This window comes from Canis lupus, chromosome 27 (assembly GCF_003254725.2).
Source record: "Canis lupus dingo isolate Sandy chromosome 27, ASM325472v2, whole genome shotgun sequence".
NCBI classification, from domain to species: domain Eukaryota; kingdom Metazoa; phylum Chordata; class Mammalia; order Carnivora; family Canidae; genus Canis; species Canis lupus.
In genome coordinates this window covers 44104294-44130362 of record NC_064269.1, presented here as the reverse complement: position 1 = coordinate 44130362, position 26069 = coordinate 44104294, and the positions used below count along the sequence as shown (strand labels likewise).

The 26069-nt window shown below is 53.5% G+C and overlaps 3 protein-coding genes across 5 annotated transcripts in view; 1 reads left to right on the top strand and 2 right to left on the bottom strand.

Annotated features, from left to right (window-relative positions):
- CACNA2D4 (calcium voltage-gated channel auxiliary subunit alpha2delta 4) overlaps window positions 1-26069 on the top strand; it is a 121137-nt gene that overhangs the window by 64876 nt on the left and 30192 nt on the right. Inside the window, exons 25-26 of the mRNA XM_049102496.1 lie at window positions 880-1007; window positions 5295-5375. Coding sequence (XP_048958453.1) covers window positions 880-1007; window positions 5295-5375 — 209 coding nt within the window. The remainder of the gene's footprint in view (window positions 1-879; window positions 1008-5294; window positions 5376-26069) is intronic.
- LOC112668987 (60S ribosomal protein L21-like) lies at window positions 1411-2019 on the bottom strand. Its single transcript, XM_025461679.3, has one exon. The coding sequence runs from the start codon at window positions 1962-1964 to the stop codon at window positions 1482-1484; it is 483 nt and encodes a 160-aa protein (XP_025317464.3). The 5' UTR covers window positions 1965-2019; the 3' UTR covers window positions 1411-1481.
- LRTM2 (leucine rich repeats and transmembrane domains 2) lies at window positions 8525-25556 on the bottom strand. 3 transcript variants are annotated; one of them, XM_035706870.2, is made up of 6 exons: window positions 25006-25556; window positions 18193-18381; window positions 17598-17739; window positions 14116-14706; window positions 10591-11004; window positions 8525-9550 (listed from the first exon to the last, which is right to left on the bottom strand). In XM_035706870.2, the coding sequence occupies exons 3-6, from the start codon at window positions 17662-17664 to the stop codon at window positions 9528-9530; spliced, it is 1095 nt and encodes a 364-aa protein (XP_035562763.1). In that variant the 5' UTR covers window positions 17665-17739; window positions 18193-18381; window positions 25006-25556; the 3' UTR covers window positions 8525-9527. The 3 variants fall into 3 exon arrangements, with proteins under 3 accessions (XP_035562763.1, XP_025317457.1, XP_025317458.1); XM_025461672.3 differs by having other exon boundaries at window positions 8525-11004; window positions 25006-25554; XM_025461673.3 differs by lacking the exon at window positions 25006-25556 and adding an exon at window positions 24783-24958 and having other exon boundaries at window positions 8525-11004.

Sequence of the window (26069 nt, the reverse complement as noted above, 5' to 3'; positions counted from 1 at the left end):
CAAGGCAGGTAGCTTCTGGAATACATAAGCCAACCACTCTTTTTTTTTTTTTTTTAAGATTTTATTTATTTATTCATGAGAGACAGAGAGAGAGGCAGAGACACAGGCAGAAGGAGAAGCAGGCTCCATGCAGGGAGCCCGACGCGGGACTCGATCCCGGGACTCCAGGATCACGCCCTGGGCTGAAGGCAGCGCTAAACCCCCGAGCCACCTGGGCTGCCCAGCCAACCACTCTTAAAATCAAATTTCAATTATCCACCTTGTGGGTTATCCAGTGTCTTTTTTGATCCACAAACCAGCTTCTCCCCGCCTCCCACTCTGCTTCTGAACCAACACTCCTTCTGCTGGCTGCTGTGTGTTCAGGGAATGCAAAACCATAATTAGCAAGGTAAAGCTGCTCAAGAAAAAGATAACTCGTAATGCATCCTAAACCCTAGAGGCAATGACTTTTGAAGTAAACATTTTGGGGGAATTTATGCCCTTCTATTAGTGTTGTGATAGAGTTCACTATAAAATTGCCCCATTCAAACATGCCAATTAGTCAAACAAAAAGAAATTAGGCTATATCCAAAAGAAATAAACCCAGCAGGCAAAGGAGTTTTCATTACAAAAAAAAAAAAAAAAAGTCTCCTTTCACAGTACAGGCTCTATACCTCTTCTAGCTACTAATGTGCCATCGGGTGCAACTGCATTTGATTCTGGAAAAAGCAGGAATTGCTGAGGAATATTGTCTGGGGTAAAACAGTTAGGGGCTTATATTTTCTGCCGGCAACTCTACCAAAGCAGAGATGAATCTCTCCCAGCCAAGATGACCTTGTGTGACAAAAGAGAATGTTCCCTGATTTGGGTGGGGGAGGTACCAAATCTGTCTCTTTGCAGAAAGTTCCTGACTCCTGAGGATGAGGACAGTGTGTTCACCATGGACCACTTCCCTCTGTGGTACCGCCAGGCTGCTGAGCAGCCTGCTGGCAGCTTTGTCTTCAATCTCCGATCGGCAGAGGGACCAGGTAATCTGTACCCCCGTGCTCCTGGGGCTGAGCTGGGACCGGGGCATGCCCCCTCCTGCTGCTCTTGGTGGGAAACAAGAGTAGATATGGAACAGAGTGTCCACACTTCTGGGTTGCCTTCCAACCTTCCCTCGTGACATATGTTAGCAACTTGAGAAAGCTCGCCCATGCCTTACCATGCAACTGGCCTCTACTCTGAATATAGGACAGATCATTTTATCCTCTAGCCAACAGCCAAAGTTAAAAGTCCAGCATGGCACAAAGGAAATAGATTTGACCTAGAAGTCAAGAAGAGCTGGATTCTAGCCCATATTCCAAGTAGAGACAAATAGGAAAGGTTGATCGTTAAGACTCTTCTATTTCTTTTCTTTTCTTTTCTTTTCTTTTCTTTTCTTTTCTTTTCTTTTCTTTTCTTTTTTTTTTCTTTTTTTTTTTTTTTAACAATCCTGAGGTCTTTTATTTTCTTTACAGTTATCATGCTATGAATTCATAGGGAATGGGTTCCAGCAGTTCAGGCTCCTTTCCATTGGTTCTCACAAAGTGTGCTTCTCTGGGTGGGGCAGGCTGGTGCTTCAGTTGGACCCAAGTACCTTTCTCTTTGGCTTCCTTCTTTTTCTGATCATTTTCCTTCACATGCTTCAGGAAGCTATCTCGGCTCTTTGAGTGTTTAATATGCTCAATGTGGACATTAATTCTCTTGGCAAGAATCTTGCCCTTAACTTGTTTGTTTACAACAATGCCAACAGCATGCTGAGTAACATTGTAGACCCTTCCAGTTTTGCCATGGTAACATTTGTGGGGCATTCCTTTTTGAACAGTGCCCATTCCCTTGATGTCCACAATATCACCTTTCTTATAGATTCGCATGTATGTGGCCAAAGGAACAACTCCATGTTTTCCATAAGGCCTAGAGAACATATAGCGGGTACCTCTCCTCTTTCCCTTTGTGTTGGTCATTTTGGCGAATTACTGGAAGATGGCGGTTCCGGCCGAAAGGCAAGACTCTTCTATTTCTAAACATCTGAGTGTCTTTGAAAGTTCCTTAAACTATTCAGATGAAAGTAACAGACTTTATTCCATCAGGCAACTGCTGTACTTACCAGGTTCACTGTCCCATTGCATTTCTTCCCAGAGAAAGCAGCCTGGTCTCCACTCCCTTAGGGTTTCCCAGGAGCTGTGACACTCAGCTCCCCATCTGCTCTTCAGGACCTTCCAGTAATAATGGGGCACCTCCTGGCTGGCAGGCGACTGGGGGCTCGAGGGGTAGGAAGCAGGTCAGCCAAGATTGATCCTATGGACCAAGCCACCAAATCCCTAGTAGTCCAAGGCCCAGAAAGTATTTCAGAGCTGCAGGCATCCAACTCCCAATTCCTAGCTCACACTCTGAAAAACAGCCCCCCAAAAATAAAAATTAAGCGACTTTAACAGAGCATCAAGAAAATTGCAAAATGTTTAGAACAGAAAGGGATTGTGGAGGATGCAGAGCTTCACCCTCTTTATTTACACTTGAAGAGACTACAGCCCAGAGAGATTAAGGGACTCATCCAGGGGTTTGCAGCAGAGCAAGGTCACTCTTAGGGGAAACTGACCCCAGCACAGTGGAGTGAGAGGATCTGGGAGTATCTGTGTCCAGGTCCGAGTGAGCAGAGATGGGGGAGGGGGTCGAGAAGAGGGAGAGGAGGAGGAGGAGGATGGCGGAAGAGAAGAAGGATGGGGAAGGAGAGAAAGAGGAGGAGTGGGGGGAGAGGGAAAAAGGAGGAGAAAGAGGGGAAGAGGAGTAAGTATACCTGGAATACTGTTGCATTCCAGTTGTGCTTTCCCTTCGAGGTGCCCTTCCACCAAAACCCTCCAACAGCCACTTCCACCAAAACCATCCTCCAGCCTCCCGATGGAGAAGTGCCCTGAGCTGACAGCTAGGGAGATCCAGGCTTCCAGGGGCTTCTCCTGGGGCTGCAGGATTCAAGGAGGAGGTCCCCCTCTCTGCCCTCTTTGATGGCTTCTCCACCTTGAGCCTAAGCCCATCTCTCCATCCGATGTCTATTCCACCCCAACTGAATGCATCACTGATATGCTTTACAAGACATTTTAGAGCCTGTTATTCATTTAGTCTGCACAATTGTCTGTGTTGTTATTACTCCTCTTCTGATACATGAAAAATCTGAGCTCAGAGAGGTTCTATGACTTGCCCAGGACCACACAGCTAGGGAGCCACAGAGCTGGGCTAAATCCAAGTTCTGCCCACCAAAGCCTAGGATCTCTTCCTGTCCTGAGTGTAAGCAGGAAAGCGAAGAGGGAGCGAGTGCTGTTATTCCCAGTGAAGGCCCACAGGGAGGCTCCCACAGCCAAGGTGATGGTTCCCTCCTCACGTGACCCCCAGAGCCAGAAAGATGCAGCTCCTTCTTCCTGTCACCTTGTATTGCAGCCTCAGGGCTCCCCAAGGAGGGGCTCCCACCCACAGAATCCTAGGGAGGTTCTCGGTGCTAAATCCCTGGCCCCTGCCCCCAGCCCATGGTGATGGCTCCTCCTACCCATGTTGTCACTGGGCCCTGAAGGCTGCCGGGGCTGCTTTTCGTGGCCGAGGTAGGAGGGTGGTGGGTGGGAAACTAAGCGGCCAGGGGAAGAGAGGGAAGTTGGTAACCCCGAAAGGGGGGACAGCTGAGTAGTGAGGCAGAAGCTTGCTCTCTTTTCACACCCTCACTTGCTGCTTTAGCTCTTGCCTGTGCCTAGAGACATGTGGGCACCTCTGCACACTCCCATTCTCCCCCAAGGAAGAAAACAACCACAGCTTCATTTAATGGGGGGCAGGTACCCTGAAGAGGCAGAGGAGTCGCCTCCAGAGCGAATGGAGGCTCCCCTCTGCCTCTCCAGGCTGCCTCTGTCGCTCTTTGCCTGGAGCTTGGTGGGCTGAGTTCAGCCCACGTGGAACTGTCTCCTGCAACCAGTGCCTGGGAAATCCGCCCGCACACAGCTGAGTCTCACCAAGGCCTGGGGGCCTCAGGCCTGTCCCTCCTGCTTCTAGACATTTCTGGAAGCAAGGTGAGGAAGCTGACTCCTGTGTTTATTGTGATTTTATCATGGCAAAGACCTAGAATCAACAATGCTACATATCGTTAAGCCTCTAGAATCAGAGTAACTTTGGATTTCTGTGAGATATTTGATTCTAGCAAGGTGTGATGGATGGTCTTAGTGAAATGGATAGGAGAAAACACGATTCAAATTCCACTGCAGTAGATGAACCCCACATAAGCATCTCATGATCTATTTGTCTCAAGCAACATTTGATATAAAGACATTCTCACAAGACAGCACTTGATGAAATTTTGCCCCTTTTTTGGGAATTGTAGTGGAACTTGGCCTGTAGACTGGAATGCATTGAAAAACTAAGCCATGACCCTGAACTGATGAAGATTAAAAAGCCCAAGGTCATACACTAACCCACACCACTGCAGAGCCAGAAGGCTCTGTTTTCATGTGAAGCTGACACTGCCACCTAAATTCTGCACCTATGGGGGCCTGACTCTCCTAAAAGAGGTGAGGAAAGCAGCTCACAGCAAGCTCCTTGCCCTTCAAGAGCCTGGCAGAGTGTCCCAGAAGTGCAGTAACCGCCTGTAAAGCAAGTGAAATCCACGGCTTGATGATGGGGTGGTGGTGGCAAGCCGGCCACCAATGACCAGGATTTATGGAGAGCCTCAGATGCATCAGGCACCTGCCCGCCGCCTGTGCCTGGTGCAGCCCTGGCATCTGGCCTCCAGAGGGGCTGTCAATGTCACCCTGACTCAAGTGACTGATGAAGGACAACCCAGGATCAGCCACCACGAGTCCTGGAATAGAGCCTGTCCTGCTGGAAAGAGTCGTTTGATGCAATGCAAGTCTTCTGGGTGGAACATGTGCTGAGAGAACGGGTCACAGCCGGGTCCCCGAGCTCAAGTGAGGCAACCACCAGCAGAGAGTTGCTGCCCTGAGACAGAGCACTCACCATGTCCTAATGATGTGGACAACACTGCATTGTCCAGGCAGCCAGGGGCCATGACATACTTAGCTGGCAGGTCCAGATCTGCATGGAAAGGTGGCAGTCCCTGACACTCAGGAGGCACTCTGCAAAGACTAGTAGTTGATGGTGACACAGTCACCACAGCAATGGCTTCTCCAAATACTCCCTGCCTCACTTATTCAAGGAATGCCCTCACCTGGGACTTCTGTTGCATTCTCAGCCTACGCACCCACCACCCAACCACTGGCTCTTCCCCAGTCACTGAGATAGTCACTTGGCAATTTTTGTTTCCCCAGAAGGTCCAAGCCAGCCAATGGTAGTAACAGCAAGCACAGCTGTGGCCGTAACAGTGGACAAGAAGACAGCCATTGCTGCAGGTAGGAGCTGCACTTTGTGCCACTGTGGTTGGGGAGTTGTGAGTCAATGTCAAGGATAAGGCCCAGTAATAGCAGGAGGACCCTGCCTGCGGTTGGCAAGGGCCACAGTCCTCAGGCTGTACGTTTTCCAAGGGGCACTGTGGGACCAAGGGAGGAAGGAGTCCTCCTGAGCTATTTGATTTAGAAAACCATAAAACCTGAGATCTAAAAGGATTGATGAAGTAAAATGAAGCTCAGGCAGGTTAGGAGATCTGCTCCAGGTCACCCAGAACAGAGACCACAACACAGACCTCCTCACCACCCCTCTGTGTGCCTTGGGTCTAGTCTGCCACTATGCAGAAAGCCAGCCCCATGACTGAGACCCTCAAGTCCCCGCCTGGGGCACAGGTTCTGTATGTGCTGGGCAACTCAGGAGCTGCTTCCCGTGCACATCTCATTCAGCGCTCAGGGTGATCCAGTGAAGCTGATACTTTTGGCTCCATTTTACAGATAAGGAAACTGAAACACAAAAATTCTCTATAGTCACATAGCTAATAATTAACGAAGCTAGAATTTGAACTCAGGCTGCCTCTCTTCAAGACCCAACCTTCTACCCCGTGTTGCCATTTGCCTCAAATGTGATGAGAGCACCCAGTGACCCTCCCAGGCTGCCCCGAGTTGGTGGTTTCTTGGTACCTAAAAGAGTCCTTTGCACCTGCACCTCCTCACGTGAACACCATCAGGCCTATGTACTGAAGCCTTCCTTACCTTGGCTTCAGTGTCCGTGTCTCAGACCCAGCAGTGTTCTGCAAAGCTGTGCAATTCAGTGGTTGCTCAAGCATCAGCCGTTGCAGGTCCTGTCCTATTTCCCCAGCGGCCCCGAGCCATGTGAAAGGACTCCGCAGCCTGGGGGGGAGGGTGGCAGGCAGGTGTGGGTGAGCCTTTTCCCCCCCAGGCTGGGCTCAGGGTAAAGGAGGTGGGAGGAGCAGGCTGGGGTCTGGCAGAGATCATCCATCCCTGACTTCCCACCTGAGGAAACACTTGCTGCACAGGTGGGTGGCCTTCAGGATGTACTGCTCCAACATCCGGAAGGGACTCGTGCCATCTCAGATGACTTGTTACACTTAAGCCACAGTGTGCTAACTCCAGACCCAAAACTGGACCTAAACTTGTTTTCCTGAAGCCTGTTCGGTGGTCCCCGATGAGTCTGTGCCTGTCCTGCTCCCTCCGTGGCGTGGACCTTCTTAGCCCCTGCACACCTGAGTCTAGGAACCAGAGGGACACAGGGTCAGGCTGCTCTCTCCAGCACTCTCCAATTATTTGATATCATTTTTAACTCAGAGCTGAATTAGAGCCTCCAGGTGTTGCCATAGAAACCATGTCCTGGTGTCTCTGGTTTAACTCGCTGCAGATAACGGCTCTGAATCTCCGGGCTGTATGGATATGTTAGGAAAAGAGTGAAGCACTACAGACCTTATACTTCAACTTTTGGAGGGAGTCTCCTTTGTAATTTCCTCTCCCTGGATACTGGGGCCAGAGGGGGCCTATAGCTCAAAGCAGGGGAGGCAGCTTGTTTGCTGTCCTGATGGTTTCAACACTTGGAAACCGGTGACACTGTGTGCATAGGAGCTCCAGGACTGGGTGAGCATGGTGGCAGAGGGCAAGCTGCATGTGTGATGTTTTGCACCGAGCAAAGGCACTCCGACCAGCTACAGGGGCCAGTGCCAGATGTGTGTATCATGCCACAGTTCCTACAGAAGGGCACATGAATGAGAAGGGATCGTTTTAATCTCTAAGCAGATGATTTATCAACAGTTTATGCAGAATTTCTAGGAATCTAACTTTTTGATGAGGATCCATTTTCAATTCCCCATGACCTCCAGACCTAGTTAGGGAATATGGCCCAGCACAATGATGGTGGCACCATAATCTGCTAGCATATTTTTCTAGCATGTATCCTGCAATACACATGTGCCCCTGTCCAGAGGCCTTTAGCGGTGAGCCTGCTGTCTGGAGTTGTGCAAGGGATCCTCCCCTTGGGGCTCTGCCTGCAGACAAATGGACCTAGCCATCAGACCTGTGTGCACACACTCAGAACAGTGACATGTGTAACATACCTACGCATTACCCAGGCCTGAACTGTGCTGGGAGGGACCTTGGCCTCTGCTTCTGCAGCAGACCTTGGGGGAGACTGTCTCTCAGGTCCACTATGCCTGTTAGGACTTTGGGAGAACAGCACCCGACCTCTGAAAGGCAAGCAGCTCAGTTCTGCTGGGAGACCAGCTGAACTCCAGGAAAGGGACCTTGGTGGCTCACTTCTCCATAGGGCTTGCTCCTGGCTCACTGGGCTATCATCTGAAGAAGAGCTGCTAGGAAGGAGAAAATTCTGTCTTGGTCTCTGAAGACTAATGAACCATATAGCCCAGGTTCAGTCAGCCAGAGGCTAGCCTAGCCCCGGAGATGAGTCACTCCAGCTTGGGGTAGACCAGCAACCCCAGAGGCCTCTCCTGGTCTCCCCAGTTCCGGCCCTCGAGGTCATAATTCTGATTCCCCACCTGCAGAGCCCTGGATGGATCATACTTGAAAGTGGACAGTGTCATCATCCTAGCCCTAACGTCAGGCCTGAAGGTGCAAGAAGATAATAAGTTAAATAGGGTTCTTCCTTCATGTCAACAACACCCTGAATTTCACCAAGGCTGATAAAATGTAATCAGCAGCTCCTAGGGAGCCCTCCCCCCACCTTCTCCTACACAACGGGGTCCTTTGGGCAAATGCACGCCTTCCTACCACATTGGCTCATCTGTCCTTGACTGCCAGGGCAGATGAGCACACAGAGGGCATAGGGCAGGAACAGGTCTCCAGTTCGCCTTCATATCTGGGTACTGCACAGTGAAACCAGCCCGAGGTCAAGAATTCATACTGTGGGGCCAGCCCAGCCGATGGGTAACTGCTGCACTCAGCTACAGACCCCGTTCTAATCCAGCCCTCCACATCTCTCCCGGGACCGCCCCAAGGCGAGGCCTCAGGCAAGAGTTTTCTATCTGTCTGGGGGACTCTGGACATTGTAGTGACATCCTGTAGCACTCCATGCAGCTGCCTAGGGAGGGAAGAGGGCAGGAAGCCACTGTGCCAGCACCCACAGGCCCTCCCCACCCAAGGAAACCAGAAGGTACATAGGAAAATACAGTCTTTATTGTTCTTCTGAAACAACAAACCAGAAATATAATTTTGCCTTTAAAAATCTTCTGTCTCAGGCTGAAGATACCACCATTGACCACACCCACCCCTCCCCTCCTTTTCCTTTAGAAAACTCCTAGATCAGGTATCAACTAGAAAGCCAAAAGAAGGAAGACTATGCCCCCAGACTCGGGGAGGCATGTTCAGCAGCTGCACTGAGGCCTCGGCTGGCCTTTTTCAGAGGCATTACCTGCCCCCCCAAGCCTCCCCCCTTCACCTACCATGATCCTCCATGAGGTGGAAGAATTGGGGGGTGCACGGCAAGGTGGGCCGCCCTGTCCTGCCCTGTCCTTCCTCAGACCTTTGGCCTTTATGTTCTGGAGGCCTCTTCCTGGGCCACCAGCAAGACCAGAAACCAGCCTGATGCCTCCTGACTCTTGATAAGCCATGGGAAAACTGGTATCCAACAGAGGGAAACCCAGAACTCCCTCTGTAGGGGGCCGACCTATAAAAGGGGACTAGTGACCCCCAAATCTCCACACAGCCAACTTCTCACCTGCCACCCCTATGGTGTAGGCTGGTAACAAACAGGACCCTGGCCCATACTCTGGTTTGGAGCCCAGTCCAGGTGCAATTAAAAACTCCAGGAAGCCCCCTAAGTGCACAAAACCCCACCCCCTGAAGCCTCTGGGCAGAACATGCAGCCCTTGCCCTGCTCCTGGGGTCTGCTTGCGGTCTGTTGGCAGGCAGTAAGCTTCCTTGAGATCCCACCATCATGATCCAGGACCCACCCCGGTGTCCCAGGCCTAGAGCTGCTGAAGATGGGGAGATGGGAGGGGGAAGGGTACAGAGCAATGGTTCTTGGGCTGCAGGCTATAGGAGTGGAATTGGTGGGTGTCCCCATGGGGCCTGGCAGTGGTGATGTCCTTAGTGCTGAAGAAACGCCCAGTGGTATGTGCCTGGGCTCTCTGGAGGCTGCCATCCACACATGCTGCTTCAAGGCCTCTGGGCTGGTGTCCCTGGAAAACCCAGCAGGAGAGGTGTGAGAGGGTTACCATGGTGACAGGCAGTCTCATCCAGCAGCACCACTTTGGCCCACTTCAGAGGATCACAAAGGAATCCTTGTGTTGTCGGTGTGGGCTTCACCCCCCTGTTGACTTGAGAAGATTGTAGTAAGCAAGCAAAAGGTTCTGTGGCCTGAGGGTCAGAGACCCAAGGGGGAAACGCGTCTCCACTCCCCAAGTTCTCATGACCTCTGTCTCCATGTGATTGTGTGTGTGAGAGAGACAGACAGACAGACAGATAGAGATTTCCAATCGATGTAATTGCGCTGGTGATGCTGAGTCTGTGTGAGAGTGAATGAGTGAAGCCAGGCGCAGTGTGGTTGGTGTGGCCTGTGGCAGGTAGAGGGCCTGGCTGGCTCCTACAGAAGGAGTGTATTATAATTGTGTTCCTAAGTGCTGGATCCAGATGCCAGGGTTGGTGTGATTGTACGTTAGTACTAGCAGTTGAAGGCTGGACCCGAATCTGACACTGAAGGGCAGCTGAGAGCATCTTCCTGGCTTAGAAGAAGGTCACGGAAATTGAGCCCTGGCCCCCAGATTTCTTCCTCCCCACACCTATGTACCGATGAGGCGCTATGAGCAGGAGGTAGGGAGAGTTACCCAGCTGTGACTACACCTAGGGCAGGAAGGACAACAGGGGAACACTGAATCCAGAAGCCTCTACTTGCATACATATCCTTTCTTCCCTATGGCCAGAAGCTTAGGGAGATCCCTCAGGTGTTCCAGAGACTTGGTGGCCCAGAGAGAGGCATGAGCAGGAGCCTTTAGCACAAGGGCATCTCCCACAGAGACTTGGAAGTTCTTGGCGATGGCTGCACTGTGGCTTGTTTGCTGGAGGGCTGGGGAGGAAGGTGGAAGAGGGGACTGTGGTGGAGGGAAGGGCCAGCCCTTACTGAAGCGATCCCCAGCGAGTTCTCCCTGCCCGTCCTACCTAGGCCAAGTGGGGCTGGGCTCTCATGCCACAGAAGAGATCTGCTTCTGGTCTTCATGCTCACCCTCCGGGTCCCCCATTAGGGGCTGCCGCTTCTTGAGCTCCCGGTGGTACTTGGCCATGAGGGAGGCATAGATGCAGCCGTAGGCAGCAGCCACCACCATCATGATGCAGACAATGCCACACACAACCCCCGCGATGATCACTGTGCCAATGGCCCGCCGCACGCTCACCGGCCGATACCTCTGCTTCTGGGGGCAGGCTGTGCTGGGCTCGGGCTCGGGCTCAGCCCCTGGCTTGGGCTTAGCGGGTTCAGGGCTGGCTTTGGTGCAGGGTGGCCCAGGAATATCCAGCCCAGCTGAGCTATTCTCGTCCTCCAACTGGGAGCAGTAGTTGAACATCTCCATGGGGACCACACGCATGTCCTTCCCCCTCAGCTCCTTGGGTAGGGTGCAGGCAAGCTGGTCCAGGCGCCCCCCTGCATCCAGGGGAGAAAAAAAGGAGGAGCTGACCAGGCTGACCTGGACTCCCTCTCCCCATCCCCAAGTCCCCAAAACAGAGTCCCCGAAGGTCTAGTTTCTATGGGGAATGAAATCAGTCCTGGAATCCCATCAATAGGACAGGAAAGGAGAAAAACAGCTAGCATTTATTAAGCCAAGGACCATGATAGGTGAGGTACATATATCATGTCATTAATCTGCACAGAAGCCATAGAAGATGGATATTGCCATTATTTCCATTTTAGAGAAAAACACAACCATCTCTGTCAAGCCTGCTCTCCCCAGAGTCAAACTGACCCACAAGAGTACAGCAGTGCTAACCTGAGGAGGTACCCAAGGGAGACTTGGCCATGCACAGAGAGCCAGGAGCCCCGCTCAGGCTGTGGTTCTGCTCCTCTCTCCACTCCTGCTCACGGCCACGTGTAAGCCCAGAACACTGTTCTCCACTGTATCTTATCCTTACAGAGTTCCTCCCTCTCAAGAAAAGGACAAGTCAAAAGCCACTGCCACAGCCACCACTCTTCCACATGGAACCTTTTAGTTGCCCAAGAGTGGGGAGTAAAAAGGTCGGGTGAGAATGTTTTCCCTTTCCTCCCCAAGAGCAATCCAATAGCCCATCAGCACCCCTGACCACAGCATCTCTGAGTACAGTGGCACCCTGGGAGGGTATCCTGAGACCCATGAGGGCAAAGGAGAGGGTGCCTATGCTAATGAGGGGATATGGGCAGCAGTAGGTGCACAGGCTCATCATGACAATGGTGAGGCTGGACCACGGTGAAGTCAAACTATAGTGAAGTCATGAGAGGATGCAGATGTAGAACACAGGTAGGGCCAGAGAGAAGGTTGCTATGGAAAATTCTGTAGGAAGTCGAAGTCAGATTTTGTCCCTCTATCAGCTTCCAGTGAAATCTAGATGCAGGCAAGAGATCCCTTCCCAAATGGCTCCTGCTGAACAGGCTCCTGCCATTCCTTCATTGCCTGTTCCTTCTCCCAGAGCAGCTGTTGCAAGTCTCCTCATACAACAGATATTCTTTTCTTGAGATGTTGATGAAAACATCCCAGGATTTTTTTTTAAGAAGTGCAAGGTTGAAAACAACTGTACTATTGAAAAGTTCCAGGGGCACCTGGGTGGCTGAGTGAGCGTCTGCCTTCGGCTTGGATTGTGGTCCCAAGGTCCTGGGATCGAGTCCCACATCAGGCTCCCCACAGGGGGCCTGCTTCTCCCTCTGCCTGTGTCTTTGCCTCTCTCTCTGTTTCTCACGAATAAATACATAAAATCCTAAAAAAAAAAGTTCCAAAAATATGCATTCCCATTCTATGCCCTTTTGTGCTGAGAACTTAGTTCCTGATAACTATATGAAAGGACAAGGATGTTGCCTAGGGATAACACATGGGGCTGAAGACACTTGGCCTCTAGCTCCCTTGTGCCACTGACTGCCTGGGTGTCCCAAAGGCAAGTCTTACATCCACCACAGTGTTTCCAAGGGCCACCTTTGTACAGGTAGGGGCGGGGTGTTGAGATAGGGGCAACCTCATCTTCCTGCTCAAAGACCTAAGGTTGAATCCTAGCCACGTCATCTTATGTGAATTATTTAACTTATTTAATTGCATGTGAGTCTTGGTTTTCTTGACCATAACATAAGAATGGCTAACTCAATTACCTGTTTCATAGGGATTAAAATTGATAATGTACATGAAAAGATATTTATAATCTAGAAACTATATAAGTATTACTCGTTATTTCCCAACTCACAAAAATGGGAGAAATTATCATAATGATAAACATCTATGGCACTTTATACATGAGAATATCATGCCAATAATTGAGATTGTGACTGGATATGAAACGAAAGGAGTAAGCTGAAGAGGATTGGCATTCTTTTCACATTGGTTCATTCATTCAGCAAATGCTCATGGAGCATCTCCTTTGTGCTGGGCACCAAATTATGTCTTCTTAAGTCTATTTAATATTATGACTACCATTAGCAAATGGACAAATAAACGAGTACATTTTATGGAGGACTTGCTTTATGCTAAGTACTTTTCAGGACTTTATATGCATTACTATTTATTTTATTTTATTTATTTGAGAGAGAGAGAGAGAGAGAGCACAAGTGGGGGGAGAGGGCAGAGAGAAAAGCAGGCTCCTCACTGAACAGGAAGCTCAATGTGATGATGCAGGCTCTCTATCTCAGGACCCTGGGATCATGACCTGAGCCAAAGGCAGACCCTTAACTGACAGAGCCCCCGAAGTGCCCACATGCATTACTATTTAATCCTTACAATGACTCTAGCAGATAGCTGTTATTTGCCCATTTTGCAAATAAGGACACTGCCACAGAGAGGTTTCTCAGGATCACACAGCTGGTAAGTGAAAGAGCTACAACTCAAACCCATTCTGGTACTTTTAATCACTACCCTCACTTTCTTGCCCTCCTTTTCATTCCATTTAATCATTTTATGGATTATTCTAGAACATTCCCAGATTGACAAATCTGGGAAGGGAAAGAGTAAAATTAAAGCCACTTGGCTTATTATTAAAAGCTTTGAATATAAAATTTATTGAGAATGAGAGTTGAGATCATCATCAAAATGAAAATTTGGTTTTTATCTGTGGACTTAAATTATATTCCACCCTCCAAAAACTGTGGATATTTAAGAAATTGTTGTATTATTCTGAAGAGCAAAGTAGGTTTTTCTTCCTCCTACCATGCCAGGGAAGCCCAGAGGCTTACCTAGTGGGATGCAAAGAAAAAGTTAAAGTTGCCCCATGATACCTACAGAAGTGAGATCAAGTTACAGTGAGTCAGTCTGAAAGAAAAAGAAGAAGAGAGGCTGGGAGCTGGGAAGAGCACACAGAGAGGAGCTTGGAGCCATGGAGGAGGACTGAAAGTGGCACCAGCCTCTCTCCCCTGCTGGTGGTTTGGAGCCCAGGCTGAGACCCCTCTAGCCCAGAGCTGGTGGAGAGGCAGGGCCACCCCCTTCACCCTGGACCTTGGCCCTGAGTCAGCGCCCAGCCTCCAGGAAACGTGTTGGGCCAGGGGTGATTCTCCCATTCCTCACACCCAGGTAGGACTAGCTGTGCTCACCTCGGTAGGAGAACCATTCCATCCAGTGCTTGAAGTCACGCAGGTTACAGTCACACTCCCATGGGTTGTCCCCAACCTGCAGCAGCTGCAGGCTTGCTAGGGGTTCAAACGTCAGCCGGTCCAGGTTCTGCAGACGGTTGGAGCGAAGTGACAGAGAGCGCAGAGCTGGGAGTCCATCGAAAAGGCCAGGGGGCAGCTGGGCCAGGCCGTTGATGGACAGGTCCAGGTGGCGGAGCTGGGGCGAGTGCTGCAGCAGGTCCCTGTCCAGGGTCCTGATGCTGTTATTGCGCAGCTGCAGCTCCGTAAGATTCGTCAGGTCGCCGAAAATGGACCGGGGCAGCTGGTCCAGGAAGTTGTTAGATAGGTCCAGCCGCTGGAGGCTGGACAGATTGGCAAAGGCCCAGCTTGGCAGGGCACTCAGCTTATTGTTCAAGAGTAAGAGGGTTCGGGTGGCAGCAGGCAAGTCTGGGGGCACCATGGTGAGGCCTAGGCCACTGCAATCCACCTCCAGGCTGCGGCTGTCACACTTACAGGAGAAGGGGCAGGCAGGGAGGGCCTCCACAGCATACAGGGTGATCCAGCAGGCAATCCCTGGAAGGGAGGGGGACAGATGGGTGGGAAGAAAGCAACGGGGGCGGGGGGGGGGGGGTGTACCACCTCCTGCTTCCATTCCATTCCCTCCTTTCTAATTTGTATCATAATGGCTTCTTGACTTTATCTGCTTTAGCCCAAGCCACAATCAATAGCAGAAACCTTTACCGACCACATAAAAAGATAATTAACAAACCCAAAGCACATCTATATTATTGGACATCACACGGTGTCAGCAGGGCTTCTTGCCTCACAGCAAAGCTTTCTGGCAAAGAAATCACTTTAGTGGAGTACAATCCTGCAGAATGGCAGGCTGGAGTCCAGAGGACGAACATACTGTTCCACAAAGGTGCCCCGGCTCATGGGGCCTCCCATGGTTGATCTCCTTGGGAGCTTGGGCCCCACTGGTACCATAGATGTTGACAAAACAAAGGATGTAAGGGTGTCAAAGAAACTTGCTCCCTTGTTCCTCTCCCAGTGTCACAGAGAAAGGTTCTCTTTCCAAAAGAAAATGACTATATTGCTGCTCCCCTCCCCTCTGCACCTCCACCTCCAACTTGGAGCTGCCCTAGGCTAAGACACACCACATGTGGAAGAGAGAAAACACCAAGGGGCACTCTTGCCCCCGCCCTGTCCCACCTCCCATGTGCAGTCAGATCTGCACAAATCCCACATCCAAGGGGGAGGGGGGTGCAGGTGGTAACTTAGCATGGAGACCAGGAGCCTGGGCCCCTCTAGAGTCCCGCTCCAAAGACCACTGAGGAAATATGAGGATATGATGCACAAATCCACTTCCATGCTGAAGCACACTTGGGCACAAGCCACTGCAGATCACAGGTTCCAGGAGAAGGTTCATATTTATTCCATCCTAAAACCAGCCATGCACTTAAGTTTGGCTCCTGTTTCTAAGGGCTGCAGGATAGCATTTCTGCAGGCTGGACCCATTAATAGGGTTCCTTTTGTAGTCCCATGTTTTTCCCAGAACCCCTCTGAACAAGCAACCTCAAAGTCTGGCCTGGGAAGGGCTGGGGACCCACAGAGAATAATTATAACAGGGCAGGGATCCCTGGGTGGCGCAGCGGTTTGGCGCCTGCCTTTGGCCCAGGGCGCGATCCTGGAGACCCGGGATCGAATCCCACATCGGGCTCCCGGTGCATGGAGCCTGCTTCTCCCTCTGCCTGTGTCTCTGCGCCTCTCTCTCTCTCTCTGTGACTATCATAAATAAATAAAAATTTAAAAAAAATTATAACAGGGCAGCTCATTTCAGTGCCCAGCAGCCCTTTCTTAGAGTACTGCAGAACTCCTCTCAGGTGTCTTCCTGAGTACCATGGAAGTTTGCTCACTGTGAAAGAAAAAAGGGATGCACTCAAAATAGTTCAGCTTCACCAAGTCAGCACCCCGTCTGGCAAATTACTGGCTCCCTCTTGGATGTGGGATCAGTGCAGAGCTGTCAGCACATGGGAGGTTGTAGGGGCAAGGGTGGGAGTGCCCTTTTGTGCTCTCTCTCTTCTGCATGTGGCATGTCTCAGCCTAGTATAGCTCCAAGTTGGGGGCAGGGGTGCAGAGGAGAAGGAAGCAGCAGTGTGGCCATTTTCTTTTGGAAAGAGAGGCCCAGAGGAAAGACTAGCCAGGGAAGTGATGGAGAAGTTCGGACCCAGTTCATGGGCCAGGTGACCCCACTCAGAGAGGCAGCAGCCACCCCAGCTTGAGTGCCTGAATAGGATGGTCTTGAGTCTTTGTCTGGTAATGTCTGGTTGTCTGGTGTCCCTAAGAACAGAACTTGAAGGGACAGTATGGGACTGCCTCCTCCCACTTGCAGGGTCAGTGACAGCCAAGAGGCAGTCTGCAAGGCTGACACCTGAGCCTCCTCATCTCAAGAGGAACAAGCACAGTCATGGCCATGGCTCTTACCCCTCCAAACCCTTCTGCTACCAGGTCAGCCTGCCCCACTCTACCCCCAACCATGCCATCTGAAAATAAACATTCCTCAGACTTCACTTTCTCCAGACAAAAATTCATTCTATCCAGCTTCCCTCACACAAGGATCAACATAACTAGAAGCCACTATCCCCCTGACCCCTGAGAAATTCAGGGTGACATAAAAGCTCTGCTGACACGAAAACATAATCCTGTATTGCGAGGTGTTGAGTGATTCTAGAATGAGGTTGAAATGGGATCTGAGTGGCTTGGGGATCAGCCACTCTCACGTGGTGAATAATTCAGGCTGCTTATGTCGTGGGGCCAAGCATATGAGGGGAGAAGTCAGGTAGAATAATGTCCCTCAGGACCATTTCTTACCTCTTACCATGGAGCCTTGGGCAAACCAGTCCTCACTGACCTGGGCCCTTTCCCTCATATGAAGAAAATTCTCAGGGCTTCTTTCAGCCTTACAACTTACAAGGCTTTCTCATGGGAAATGGAGGTTTCAATTTCCCCATATGCAGAAGGAGGGCTGGGATCTAACCCCTAGGGTCCTCCCAACACCACAATCCAAGAGCTCTCTAGTTCCCTCCATTTCAGAGTCAGGAAGACTGAGACAGAAGTCTCCAGATTCACCCAGCCAGTGGAAGACAAGAGGGAGACTTGCCATCAGGGCAGCAGGGCTCTCACAAGCCAGACCGCTGGGAGTGGCATGGAGGTGGACTTCCTGGGCACAAGAGCAGACCCACCTGGAGACACAGAACCACCCGTCACAGCCTCCAGCTCCCAATTTAACCACAAAAGTTGTCAGTGGCAACTCTTTCTTTGGCTGCCACAGATGCCAGTACCATGGGCAAAACTGGCTTCCCAGGCCTTGGGCATCCCAGGAAGATCAGAGCTTCCTATAGCCTGGCATGCATCCCTGTGCACCAAGCTAGCCCCTGCCACCTGCCCCTGCCCTACATACTCACAGGAGATCTGCCTCCACTGCAGGGCAAGCCTGGTCCTCTGCTCGGGGCCACTGCCCCGGGCCAGCATGGTGAATGCCGCAGCTCTTACGGCCCTGCACCTCTGGGGATAGACGAGCCCCTCGGTGTGTGCTACCTGTCAGTCCTGAGAGAGAGAGAGAGGGAGAGAGAGAGAGAGCTGAGCAGGCACTCCAGGCCCTGGTCCAGCCCAGGGGTTAGGGAGAGGACTTGGTGTCTCTTTACACTGCTTGTCATCCCCTCCCCTGTTCTTCTTAGCTATGATTCCCTGGGTGGGGGAAGGAGAATGAGGGGCAGAGAAGCCAGGAAACCTTCCCCTTCCTTGGATGACCCAGTGGCAAGGAGGGCAGGGTGCTGAGCTCTGCCCTCGGGACTCTGAAAGTGGCCTCTCCGTTGCCACCCCCCCGACACACACACCCCACCTCTCTTGGTGCCTCTCTGGTGTGTTGTTGATCTCTAAAATGTTTCGGGAGTGATATGGCCTCCCCACGTCACAGGTGGAGATGTGGAGAGACATATCAACTAGGCAAGCGGAGCGAGGCCACAGTGACGCTGTTGCCAGTCCCAGCGCTGCTCTTACCATGGCCCCCGAGGAGGCAGAGTGTGCTTCTGCGTCGGGTGTGAGGCCCAGGCCTGGCTCTTGCCACCTGATGGGCTCCTGCTTCCCCTCCACCTTCGCCAGAGAGGTGAGGTGCGGTGCTCTGTCTTCCACCCGCTGGTCTATAATAAGACTCATCAGCTCAGGGAGTTCATGCCGCAGCAGCTGTTCCTGCAGGAGATAGGGACAGGAAGCAGAGGATGAGATTTCGGAGCAGAAGGAGGGCTGGGAGCAGGTCCGCAGAGGCAAGAAAGCAGGTTTCTCTTGCAGATGACAAAAGGGAGGTAGTCATCCTGTCTAGGGTCTCAGGACCTGCGCTGCCCCAACTGTGTGACTAATGAGAGGGACGAGGGCCCTCTTCTGGCCCCCATTTGCTTCCTGGTATGGCAAAGTTCCCTCAGACAGGGGACAGAGCCTCCACTCTCCCAGCCCCATCTGAGGGATGGGAAAGGAGGCTGCGGTGGCTGCCCCTGTAGCAGGCCACAGGCGGGGACAGGTGGGGAAGGGGACAGGAGGGGAAGAGAAGACTGCCGGCAGCCCAGCCCTCCCACTCCCAAAGGGCAGCAGCCCATCAGCCCACTGCTCCCTGCTGGCTCCTCTGGTCACCTGTTCATCCCTCCATGACCCTGATCGCTGGGGTGCAACCTCCCATCTCCCCCTGCCACCTCCTCTTGCAAGGAGCCAGGGGCAGAGTTAAGCAGGCAGCTGAGGAGGTGGAGGGGACTGTTGGGAAGCTAACTCATTCAGCTCTGAAATCTCTGCATCCAGTGAAGCTGAAGCCGGTTTCCCTCAGGCATTTCGGTCCGCTGCAGCTCCTGGTGTCTCTCAGTGGCTTCCCAGCCCCCACTCTTGAATCTAGCTGCCTTGAGTGACAAAACCCACTAAAAACACAGCAACCCCCACAGGACCTTGAGCAGTGCTCCGGGCAAGGGCAGCCTGGGGTGGGGAGGGGGTGGTCTTTGGCTTTCTCTTTCCCCCCCTCCCTGGGGGAGGGGGCAGGGAGAGGGGTGTCCAGTCATGTAGGCCTCCAGGGGCTGGCCGACGAGTCACAACTAGGCCCTGACACAGGGTGTGGGGAGCAGTCCAGTTCCCCACACTGCTTCCTCCCCAGGCCCTGGGCTGAGGCGTGAAGGAGATGCTTGGAGCAGCTCAGGTGTCTTCTCCATCTGCTCTCTCTCCAGCCCGGGCAGGCAGGGCTTCTGGTTCATGGCCGGGTCCCACGGCTCCCTAGCTGTGAGACCATTAACCATGTAAACTCTCTGAGCCTCAGTTATCTTATCTCTACAAGTGGTGACAGTAATATTTCATGGGCGAATCTCTGTGTGGATCCATTTAATTAAGGGAAGAAAGTTAACATTTACTATATTTAGTACACATTACCTTAGAAATAACTCAGGCAAATGTGCCCAGCTTGGATTTGAGCCCAAGAAAAGTGTGAGGAAGCCCCAGTTCCTCTGCTGGGAGGGGACAGCAGCTCACAGCAATTCTAGGTGATGTCGCCCTCCTGGTCCCACCAACCTCACCCTTGGGTCTCCTCCATTTCTGAGCAGATGGCCCATCAACAGGATGTCCCTGCCCAGGCACGCTCACACACACAGCCCTCATGGGCCTCTACCATGGCCAGCAGCACTACCCTCTCCGTGTCCTGCAGGCCCTGACCCTCAGAGATTTCTCACTCCAGCAAGAACCCTCACATCCAGAGCTCACAGCACCCACATGACATTAGGCAGGTTAGTGGGCATCCAAGGCATGGAGATGATGACCAAGTCACCCAGGGTCACATGCCAGCTTGGAGACATGTCATGGGCTTCTGAGTCTGGCTGCTCATCCACTCCCTGGTGACTGCCACCCAGCAATAGCCCTTATGGGGAGACACTTATGTGTGCACAGAGCAGGGTGCACATAGGCTCCCAGACACGTGCTTGGAGCTCCCAAAACAGCACATGGTGCAAACACACACCCACAGGGAGCTGTGCAGTTAGGCACACACACACACACACACACACACACACACACACACACACACGCATGCCTTGCTGGCAGCCCTCCAGCACTCCTCCTCAGATGCCAACACTCAGCCAGCAAAAGCCCCCAGCAGACAGATGCACCGGGACACCTCCAACCTAGAAGTAAGGTCTAACAAAAACCCTGCTGGGCAACCTCTACCCTAGAATGTTTTCTATACTCACACCCAGAGGGGTGCTGGAGACCCAGTCCAGGCTTCTGCTCCTACTCTTTCCAGCTTCTTGCAAGGAGACAGGTGGCAGAGAATCCCTCACCCAAGCCCAGGTTCTGTTTCCACCTGAGCCTTCTCTCCTCTGCCTCAAGCCAGCTCTCGCTCTCCTTTTCCACCCCACCCACCCATCCCGGACCTCAGCATTACCCCAGTAGTGAGCCCAGGAGTTGACCAGAGAGCACCAATCAGTGGAGACAGTGGCCTGAAGCAGGTTCTGATACCCCATCCCCAGCCTTGGGTGCTATCACCTGTACACAGTGAGTCAGACAATTTGCCACAAGGCAGACCCATGGGCATCGTCCGTCCTCCAAGGTGATGGGACATTGCTGACTTCAGTATCTCTGGAGAAATATGATGAAAACAAAGTCTCCCAGGTCCATGGGTGGGGTAGAGGGTGTGAGGGTGCAGGGGTGCCTGTGCCCCCTGGAGAGCTGACCCTGCCTCCTTGGGTGCCACGGAGTAACCTTTAAGGAGGTATAGCGCTAGAGTCTAGCACTTCCTGGCTCCTTGCCCTTTGCCCACAAGCACACCTCCAACCAAAGGACCCCTTCCCACCCCAGAAGTATCTAGCCTCATTAGGAAGGGGATGACCTACATTAGACGCACAGCAGCTGTAGCAGGTGCTGGCCAGTGTTGGGATAAATGGGCACTGTCTGAGAGGGAGGTCCCCACCCGGGATGGAGAATGGGGGAAAGAAAAGCGTAGGCAGGTCCTGCCAGATAGTTCTCCGTGTCCCACAGCCTTGTGGCTCTAGATGCTGGACCTGCTCCTGATCTTCACAGGGCTCATTGTCCCAGTCCCAGGGACACAGACACCGGAGAGAAGGGCTGGGCCCCAGCAGGGCCTCCAGGCTTCCATTGCTGGGCTTTGCCGAGAGAACCAGGGTGGAGGGTGGGGTCCAGGAGCCACAAGCAGTCATGAGAACCCTTGAGAATCCTTTGTGGCCCATGGGCATTACCTACGAATTTATGAGATGCAGAATCCCGGGCTCCAGCCCAGGCCAACCCAACTAGAATCTGAATTTTAACAAGATCCTGTACTCGAGTTTGAGCAGCACAAGCCCAGATCCCGTTCCTCCCAGCAGGCCCTGGCTCCTACCTCCCGGGTGCCTGCGCCGGTCAGTCTGCCAGGACCCATCTCAGGATTGGCAGTGGCCTGGGCATAGGGTGAGGGATGCTGACATTAACCTCCTTCAAAAAGCCTCTGTAAAGGGAGAGGTGATAACCAAGCCACAAACACCTGCATACAGTGTTCCTAATCCTCAGAACACCTGAGGCTTTGCTCTTACTGCTGCCTCCTGTTCCATCACTACCCTCCACCCCCTGGCTTCCCTTGAGCCTACCCTCCTCACCTCAGCACCCCTCACAACCCACCCAGCTGGAAGGGTTTCTAGAAAGCCCCCTCCACTTCCTTTCCTAAGATCTTGGGGGAAACTGAGGCAAAGGAAATTAAGTACGTGGCTCAGGTTAGGCCACGGAAAAATGAATACAGCTTTGGGTGCGAGCAGTCTGGTGACAAAGCTACTAACTCAGCTGCCTTTATAGGCTCCTGGGTCCCTTCTGTTCCTGATCTGCTCACACACGGATGTTCCAGGTACAAGAAGGAAAGGCAGAAATGGGGGAGGCAAACTTTGGTTTGTACAGTCCTTCCCAGTTATGCAGCATCTCCTCATCCCCAGGCTCACTGGCCCTGAGGAGGCAGGCGTTTCTGATGCCCCTCCTGCTGGTGAAGAAACCAGCTGTGCAGTACAGGACTGAGACACAAGACCGGTCCCCCTCCCAGGCCCCTCCTTCCAGTAACATCATAGATGCGGTGCGGGCAAGCCCCAGGTGGCCAAGATCTTAGGAAAGGAAGTGGAGGGGGCTTTCTAGAAACCCTTCCAGCTGGGTGGGTTGTGAGGGGTGCTGAGGTGAGGAGGGTAGGCTCAAGGGAAGCCAGGGGGTGGAGGGTAGTGATGGAACAGGAGGCAGCAGTAAGAGCAGAAGACTCCACGTGCTCCCGCCAAGCTGAGTGGGTGCAGCAGCATCCCCTGGAGACAGGAGGTGGGAGCTGCTTCCCTGGTAGAGCACCTCGCCTCAGTCCCATGGGCGAGGAGAGCCTCCTGGAGCCCCCAAACCCACAGAGTGCTCCCGTTAGGATAGTGTGGGGTGGTGGCCTCTCTGTGCTCCTGCCCCTTCAATTTCTCCTACAGACAGGGGTTAATCCTCCAAGTGGACTGGCTCAGACCGCAGCTAGAAACGCCAACACACCTACCTCCAGCCTGGTGTCCACATCCTCCCTCTGATGCTCTGTCATGCTCGTCTCCCCAGGTCAAGTGTCCAAACCACACACCCACTCAATGCCCATTGTGTCTCTCAGCCTGGGGGTTCCTGACTCCTCGGACATCATGCTGGTACTGCCATTCACCCCCACTAGTACCTCCCTTTGATCAAGTGTCCCTAGATGAGGACAGGGCTTCTGCACACCCTCAGCATCCAAGACCCACAGAACTTAGAAGCTAGAAGGGCCTTCGTGGCCACCTGCACACTCACTTCACCTGCAGACAGGTGAAGGTCACGGGCCCATGAGACCCACCAAGAGGGTGGGGAGGGACCTGGACTGTAGGGTGGCCCAAGCTAAGCCCTGTTTGGTGGGCCCCTGCAGGGCTGGGCTCCCTGCCTACTGCCTCCAGTCTGGCCATCTGGGCCCTTCCAAGAAACATTCCCAGTCTCTTCCTGCCTGTCACCCCCATAACACACACTGCCCAGGCAGCACGGAAGCAGGTTTTTTAAAAAACAAAAAAATCTATCTCAAAAAAAAAAAAAAAATCTATCTCTACTTGGAACTGGCCAACCTTCCTGATTCATTTTCAAGCGCATACCCCATTCTCACCCCAAGCTGCCTGCCTCCTGGTTTCCTTGTGGAATACTCCTGATCCCAAACAGATCTTCTAGGAATCTGAATGGAGAACCCCCTGAGTCTTTCCTCCCTGGAGCCCCTCGCTATTGGGAACAAACTAAGTGTGCTCACGTTCACTGAGGCTGTGGATCTAGGCTCAGGCCGTGGTCTGGGGCAGGGGAAAGAAGAAACCTGATCTGGGGTAGAAGAAGGGAAGCTCCCATGCTACCCATTCTGCCCAAAGCAGCTCCACACAGCCCCTCCTTGGCTTTGGTGCCTATGAAATGGGAACAAGGTTTGCTCATCCAGGCCCCAAACACAGATTCCAGCCAAACAAGAAACCAGATCGATTGCTTAAGAAACCTCCCCTTTCTCCTGCCACCCCCAGGCTGGCTTTCCTGGGCTCCCTCTTTTGGCAGTGCCAGAGACTATGGCAGTGGGGAGGTGGGGTGGGAAGAGCAGGAAGCTGCTTTGGGTTTCCCTCCTGCTGGACTTCCCCCGCCCCCTTCACGTGCTCAGCCTCCTCCCCCCACCTCCTGCTGATTTAGTTATCTAAGCTTCTGGGTGTCAATCTGAGTCATGCCAAGGCAATGTCCAATGCACCCTGACAGCCAGGTGCCACCCTCACCACCACCACCACCACCCCGCCCCCTGGAACTGAGCTGGGCTCTTGGGATCCCTGGCCAGGCCACCCTCTCTACATTGTCAAAATGGCCCCAGGGCTGCCGAGAGCCTCTTTCCTCCTCCAACTCAGGATGCTGGTGCCCCACTAGGTCAGGAAGCCAGGTAGGCATGGCCTGGCTGTACAGCATCCACTCACCCTAGGCTGAGTCCACATAAGGGTTGGGCCTTCCCAACCCATTTATAGACAGAGGGCCCAGGATGCAGCTGGTGGACACCCTGGGCGAGTTCTCACAAGCCTGTGTCCACCTCCTGTCCCTGGGCCCCTGGAGGGCTGGGAGCAGGGCTTCAGGCTTGCCAAGGAAGCGCTGCAAGGCTTTTCTCCCTGTCCATTCCCAGCCACACCCCCACCAGGGAGGCTTCTCCCACAGCTGCGTGGGGCCCTGTCCAGTTCAGGGGAAAAGCTCCTCTGCACCCTTGTCCAAGGACAGCTGCCTGAAGGCCAGCGATCCCATGCTGAGGGCATCCTGCAAAGGGGCCAGCCCCCAAGGTCTATTTCCACACTCAGCACAGTCCCCCAGCCTGCCCACCCCCCACCACCAAGCCATCCTCCGTACCAGACCTGTCACCAGCATCACCTTTCCCCTAGCACCCGAGCTCCTTGGGCTATGAATGCTGAGCCGGGCAGGCAGACGGCACAGGGCTCTTGGCTGGCACTCCCTATGCTGTGGGGACTGGTTTCTATGCCACCGGGCCTGTCATTTGGCTCTGGCACTGCTCTGCTCCCCCCTCTCCTTCCCCAGCTTCCCCCTCCCCAGCAGAATCCCAGCTCACCTACCCAGCACTCTGAGGTCAGAGTACCCCTGCGTCCTGTGTCTTTGGGCCCCCCAGATGTCCAGTCCCCAGCACTTCCCCGGCCCAGCGACTGCTCCCAGGCAGGAGGTAACAGCAGCTGTCCGTGCAGGGCCAGGGGAGCCAGCAAAGCTGGGGCCGTTCCCTGTGGCCCAGCCGCCCCGCACCCCAGCGGCCTGCGCGCCTTCCCTCCAGCGCACAGCACTCACCTGCCTTCCCCTGACCACAGGCTCCTTGAATCCAGTAGCTCCAAACCGTCCAATGAGACCCTCCCAGGATTCCCGGAGCAATGCAGCCAGCACTGCCGAGCGGGGCGCAGTGGGCACGGAGTCCCAGCCCACCCGGAGCGGGGACCCGGCGCGCAGCTCGCAGCCCGGCGGGGGTGGGGGGGGGGGGGGCGCCTGCCGCCGCCGGGTGGACGGGGCTGCCGGGTCGATAAACTGAGAAGGGAAGAGGGAGGGACGGAGGGAGACCGGAGGGGGAAGGCAGGGGAGAGGAGGAGCGCGCGTGTGCACGAGCGGAGCCGGAGCAGCGGAGTGACAGCTGGGGCGCATCTGCGATGACAGCGACAGCAGCACACACGGGCGAAGGCGCTCCCGCACAGGCGCACGCGCGCGCCCCGGGGCACCCCGGCCGGAGGGCAGCGCCCCCCCTTGAAGTGTGAGCGTCTCGCAGGAATAGAGCCCTTTGGCTTAATCGCCGGCAGCCGGAGAGGAGGGAAGCGGTCTCCGCTGTGCCTCCATCTTCCCTCCTCTGCTCCCCAAGCCTCCTGCCGCGACCGCCGCCCCCCTCCCTGTCTCTCCCCTCTCTTCCCTTCCCTTCGGGCAAATAGGGGCAGGATCCAGGAGGCAGAGGCCCCTAGGAAGCCGGCTCTAGGTCAGAGATACGCAGGGCAGTGTCCTCCATCCTGCTTGTGGAGAAGGAAGAACTGAACCCTCTCCCCAGTCCTGGGATGATTTATTCCAGAGAGGGTAATTGCAGGGGTGCACAGGGCAGCCCATCTACCTGGCAGTCCTCCAGAAAGGGATCCTGAGCCACACAGAGCTAGTGTTATATGGTCACACACAGTCACTGAGGCTCAGTGACCCCAGACCAGGGCGATTCCAGAGCCGTGAAATGCCAGGGCAGGCAGGCTGCAAGCTAGGGGCCTGCTGGAGCCAGCTGACAGATTGTCTGCAGGGCCCCAGGGTTGAGCTCTGGAAGAGCCAGGGGTAAATGCAGCCCCGCTCTGCCACACCTGGCTTTTCTAGGCTCCTTGCTCTCATCTAAATGG